The sequence below is a fragment of the Salvelinus alpinus genome, chromosome 4 (genome assembly GCF_045679555.1).
Source record: "Salvelinus alpinus chromosome 4, SLU_Salpinus.1, whole genome shotgun sequence".
In the NCBI taxonomy this organism is placed as follows: Eukaryota; Metazoa; Chordata; class Actinopteri; order Salmoniformes; family Salmonidae; genus Salvelinus; species Salvelinus alpinus.
In genome coordinates, this window is record NC_092089.1 from 65395008 (window position 1) to 65401007 (window position 6000).

Below are 6000 nucleotides of genomic sequence, written 5' to 3' on the forward strand. Positions count from 1 at the left end.
GTGTGTGTGTGTGTGTGTGTGTGTGTGTGTGTGTGTGTGTGTGTGTGTGTGTGTGTGTGTGTGTGTGTGTGTGTGTGTGTGTGTGTGTGTGTGTGTGTGTGTGTGTGTGTGCGTATCTCCTGCCAAAATGAAAATAAGGACTCGTAGGACACTAAGTAAATCTTGAAGAGGACATTAAAACTAGGTCATTGATATTTAGCAGAACAGGGAGCAGATACATCAACACCCAGTGACATAATACACATTATTCCAAGGTAATAGGACTCATGTTTGCAGCACAGAAATAAATATAACATATTATACAGTATTATTTTGTATCTATTTATATATACAGTTTTTTTTTTTTTACTATTTTCTACATTGTAGAATAATACTGTAGACATCAAAAATATGAAATAACACATATGGAATCATGTAGTAACCAAAAAAGGGTTAAACAGAACAAAATATATTTTAGATTCTTCAAAGTAGCCACCCTTTGCCTTGATGACAGCTTTGCACACTCTTGGCATTCTCTCAACCAGCTTCATGAGGAATTTTCCAACAGTCTTGAAGGAGTCCCCACATATGCTGAGCACTTGTTGGCTGCTTTTCCTTCACTCTGCAGTCCAACTCATCCCAAACCATCTCAGTTGGGTTGAGGTCGGGTGATTGATGCAGTACTCCATCACTCTCCTTCTTGGTCAGATAGCCCTTACACAGCCTGGAAGTGTGTTTGGGGTCATTGTCCTGTTGAACAACAAATGATAGTCTCACTAAGCGCAAACCAGATGCGATGGTGTATGGCTGCAGAATTCTGTGGTTTTAATGGACAAGAAATGTGCTTTTCTTTCAAAAACAAGGACATTTCTAAGTGACCCCAAACTTTTGAACGGTAGTGTATGAGTGTACACAACATTAGGAACACCTTCCTGATATTGCGTTGCACCCACTTTTGCCATCGGATCAGTCTCAATTCGTCAGGGCATGGACTCTACAATGTGTCGAAAGCGTTCCACAGGAATGCTGGCCCATGTTGACGCCAATGCTTCCCACAGTTGTGTCAAGTTGGCTGGATGTCCTTTGGGTGGTGGACCATTCATGATACACATGGAAAACTGTTGAGTGTGAAAAACTCAGCAGCGTTGCAGTTCTTGACACACTCAAACCAGTGCGCCTGGCACCTACTACCATACCCCGTTCAAAGGCACTTAAATATTCTTCTTGCCCATTCACCCTCTGAATAGCACACATACACAATCCATGTCTCAAGGTTTAAAAATCTTTTAACCAGTTTCTTCCCTTTCAACTACACTGATTGAAATGGATTTAGCAAGTGACCGATAAGGGATCATAGCTTTCACCTCGATTCACCTGGTCGGGAAAGAGCAGGTGTTCCTAATGTTTTGAACACTATATATTTTTATTCCGGACTCTGACATTGCTCGTTCTGATATTTCTTAATTTTTATTTTGGGGTTATGTGTGTATTGTATTATTAGGTATTGCCAGCTTTTACTGCACTATTGGAGCTAGAAACACAAGCATTTTACTGCACTGTTGGAGCTAGAAACACAAGCATTTTGCTTCCCCTGCGACAACATCTGCAAATCTGTGTATGCGACCAATAAACTTTGATTTGATTTTACCTAGATTTGCAGTGACTCATTTGGCTGTCATGCTCTCTAACCTCCTCTCTAGCTTCTCATTTTGTTGTGTTGTGTCTAACTCGTCCTCATATATAACTCATGTTATTGATGCACTTCATCAGCAAATTATAACTTAAGTCAAGGTCGGTCGCCTGTCTTCTCTAGTTGTTCCTGCATACTGAATACTAGTTGTTCCTGCATACTGAATACTAGTTGTTCCTGCATACTGAATACTAGTTGATCCTGCCAATACCAGCACCTGGATTTAGACCAGAGCTCTCCATCCCTGTTCCTGGAGCAGACTGACATAAAGTGTAGTCAACTTTGTTCTAAGGGCAGGAAATAGCTGACTGGTTTAGGGCAGAACAAATCCGATTGTTTTCTAAAAGGTCAATGGGCGGAGTTTAACAGATGCACAACTTTTGAAAGCATGGCGAAGGTTTGAACAGAGAATCTTTTAGAAACCAATTGGTTGGTTTAGGGCAGAACAAATCCGTTCAGATGATTTTTGCTCTTAGAACAAAGTTGACTACACTTTTATGTCAATCTGCGTTCGCAGAGAACTAGCCTCCTGTAGGTTTTCACTCCAACCCCAGTTGTAACTAACCTGATTCAGCTTATCAACCAGCTAATTATTTTAATCAGGTTTGCTAGATTATGTTTGGAGTGAAAACCTACTATATATATATATATATATATATATATATATATATATATATATATATATATATATATATGAACTCATGTTGTCTTGTTGCAGGGCAAACGCTACAGGGCCCACGGTCGACCACGAGAGGAGTCCACTCTCAGAAAACCCATCAAACATCCCACTAGATACCAGGTACGAGAGAACAAGAGATATATAGAAAGTAAGCAAGAAAGAGAGAAGAGGGGTGTAGAAGAGGGAGGTAGAGGTAATATGTGAGAAATGTCAGAGGGGAATGAGTGGGCAAAGAAGGAAAGAAAACGAGACGACATATAGGTTTAATGAGGTATCGAGAAATGGATTTAGTGGGAGCAGGTAATGGCTGAATAAATGAGCAGGAGTGTGGAGTGATTGACTGAATGGGGGAAATGGATAGAGGGATGGAATGAGGTAAGGTCTTTCTGTCCACCTTTGCCCTGTGGGAAATCTCCTCTCTTCCTCTGTCACGAGGTCATTCTATTGTGCCTCTCACAGATCATTATGCTTCTCTCTTAAAGCCTTTCTCCTGACACACACAGTTTATTTTGGCATGTCAGGTCAGCTTCAGTGAGTGTGTGTGCAGTGCATGCAGGATGGCAGGTAGCATAGCGGTTAAAGGATTAGGCCAGTAACTGAAAGGTCGCTGGTTCGAAACCCTGAGCTGTCAAGGTGAAATATCTGTTGATTTGCCCTTGAGCAAGGTACTTAACTCTAATTTGCTCCAGGGGTGCCATGACCCTGTAAAACAATACATTTCACTACACCCATCTCTATATATTTATGGACCGGTTCCTAGAGCGTTTCAATGCATGGACTGACTGAGTGAGTCTTAAAGAGAGCTAAGTGTGTAGTCTCTATAGGCTTTAGATCAATACTTACCATTCAGAGCTGATCAGTGTGACACAGTGTGAGAGCTCATCTCTATAGAACACCTCTCAGTGCAGTGTGTGTGTGTGTGTCTGGGGGGGGGGGGGGGGTGGATGTGCGTATGTGCGCCTGTGAGTGTGGGGGGGTCTGGATGTGTGTGTGTGTGTGTGTGTGTGTGTTTAATAAAGATTATGGTCAGCTTTCATAACCAACTCTTCTCCACTTCTCTCCCCTTCATATTTTTCTCCTCCCCTCCTCCCCTGCTCCCCTCCTCCCTCTCTCCTCTCTGTCGTACTGCAGAAGATCATGAAGCGTCTCATTAAGCGCTATGTTCTGAAAGCTCAGGTTGACAGGGAGAACGATGAAGTCAATGAAGGTGAAAATCGAATCTCCTTTAATGTCGCCTTTATGTACCTCAGCAGATGCTACCTGCCTGGTTGGGTATTGTCAGTGCGAGTGTATGTAATGTATCCTGCAGAGTAACTTAAAGGATCACAGCCTGGTCCTCTCTCCTCAATGTTAGTTCATTCTTAACAGCATGTAATAGAACAGCAGTGGGGTATGTGTGTGTGTGTGTGTGTGTGGTGTGTGTGTGTGTGTTTCACTCATTCAAGTGTTGGTGTGTGTGTGACTCTGCCTGACTTTGTGTGCGTTTCACTCATTCATGTGTTGGTGTGTGTGTGACTCTGCCTGACTGTGTGTGTGTGTGTATCTGTGTGTGTGTTTTAGGGGAACTGAAGGAGATCAAGCAGGACATCTCCAGCCTGCGCTATGAGCTCCTGGAGGAGAAGTCTCAGGCCACCGGAGAACTGGCTGACCTCATCACACAACTCAGTGACACATTTGTCAAGAACGCCACCAAAAAAAACCTAAGAGAGAGGGGAGAAGGGGTAGGAGAGAGGGGTGGGGGAGGCATGAAAATAGAGGGAGAGTGAGAGGTGGGGGGGAAAGAGGAGAGAATAGAAAGGGGGAGGGGAAGAGAACTGGTGGACAGAGAAAGAGCGAAAGAGTGATAGAGAGAGTGGATGATAAGGTGGTCAGGGATGAGAGTTGAAAAGGTGGTCAGGGATGAGAGTTGAAAAGGTGGTCAGGGATGAGAGTTGAAAAGGTGGTCAGGGATGAGAGTTGAAAAGGTGGTCAGGGATGAGAGTTGAAAAGGTGGTCAGGGATGAGAGTTGAAAAGGTGGTCAGGGATGAGAGTTGAAAGAGTGGCTTTCTTGGGAGTAGATGTCCTGATCTAATTAGTGGAGGGAGGAGAGTGAGATAGGAGAGGAGGAGAAGAGAGGAGTACAGTGGGACGGAGAGAGGAAAAGTGACAAAGGGAGGAGGCTCTGAACAGCGCGAGGGGAATATAGGGAATGGTTTAGAGTAGAATTCTGAGGCAGCAACGAAAGACAGCCAAACTACATCGGCTCATCCTACCTGGGAGATGGGAACAGATAGAGAGAGAGAGTAGAGATGGAGACAGCGAGAGGAAAGAAGAGGTAATGGGGAAGAGGGAGAAATAAACAAAAGTTGAAAAAACACAAAGTAATTGAATGGTTTTTTGTAACTGCAGACAGCTAGCCCAGGGTGTCTTTACCTGAAGTATTGTGCCATATAGCAGTCCACTGTTTCAGGAAGATAAATATAATGACCCTTTTTTATAGAGCAGGCAATCTAATTAACACATTGGCCAATGGCCATATATTCACACATACGGAATGAGTTCACACACACACTTATTGAATTATTAATTTGTTTCCAGACACCCAGTGGAGGTTGCACACGATTTTTGAGTTCATTGAAATAGCATTTGAAACTCTGAAGTCGGAATCCGTAGCGGTGAAACTGCCACGTCCGTTTACGATATTACAACAATAAAGACATTACCTCAGACAAAGAACCCCTCGGACATCATTGCACGCACGATAGAAGAGCAGAATGGCTTTTTTTTTTTTACCACAATGCAGAATGCTCCTCTGCCCCGTTTCAAAAACAAAACAAAAAGGAAAGCGCCTGGGGCTACCAGTGGCGCCATTTCACCAAATGCGGATCTCAGCTTCAAACTGTATCTTTGTTTTGTGTGTGTGTGTGTGAGAAGAGAGAGCGACACTGTCTATCTATACAGTGGCAAGAAAAAGTATGTATTTATCATAAAATGTCATCTGATCTTCATCTAAGTCACAACAATAGACAAACACAGTGTGCTTAAACTAATAACACACACATTTTTGTATTTTTCTTGTCTATATTGAGTACATCATTTCAACTTTCCCAGTGTGGGTTGGGAAAAGTATGTGAACCCCTCGGCCAATGACTTCTCCAAAAGCTAATTGGAGTCAGTTAACCTTGAGTCCAATCAATGAGACGAGATTGGAGATGTTGGTTCGAGCTGCCCTGCCCTATAAAAAACACTCACAAAATTTGAGTTTGCAATTCACAAGAACCATTGCCTGATGTGAACCATGCCTTGAACAAAAGAGACCTCAGAAGACCTAAGATTAAGAATTGTTGACTTGCATAAAGCTGGAAATGGTTACAAAAGTGTCTCTAAAAGTCTTGATGTTCAACAGTCCACAGTAAGACAAATTGTCTATAAATGGAGAAAGTTCAGCACTGTTGCTACTCTTGCTAGGAGTGACCGTCCTGCAAAGATGACTGCAAGAGCACAGCACAGAATGGTCAATGAGGTTAAGAAGAATCCTAGAATGTCAGCTAAAGACATCTCTGGAACGTGCTAACATCTCTGTTGACGAGTCTATGATACGTAAAACACTAAACAAGAATGGTGTTCATGGGAGGACACCACAGAAGAAGCCACTGCTGTCAAAAAAACATT

General features: G+C 42.9%; 1 protein-coding gene across 1 annotated transcript in view; it reads left to right on the top strand.

The window, feature by feature from the left end:
- The window catches only part of LOC139574165 (short transient receptor potential channel 7-like), a 53138-nt gene extending 48991 nt beyond the window's left edge, over window positions 1-4147 (top strand). Inside the window, exons 10-12 of the mRNA XM_071398403.1 lie at window positions 2388-2468; window positions 3480-3555; window positions 3909-4147. Of these exons, the coding sequence (XP_071254504.1) occupies window positions 2388-2468; window positions 3480-3555; window positions 3909-4114 (363 nt within the window). The 3' untranslated portion in view covers window positions 4115-4147. The remainder of the gene's footprint in view (window positions 1-2387; window positions 2469-3479; window positions 3556-3908) is intronic.
- The last annotated feature ends 1853 nt before the right edge of the window (window positions 4148-6000 follow it).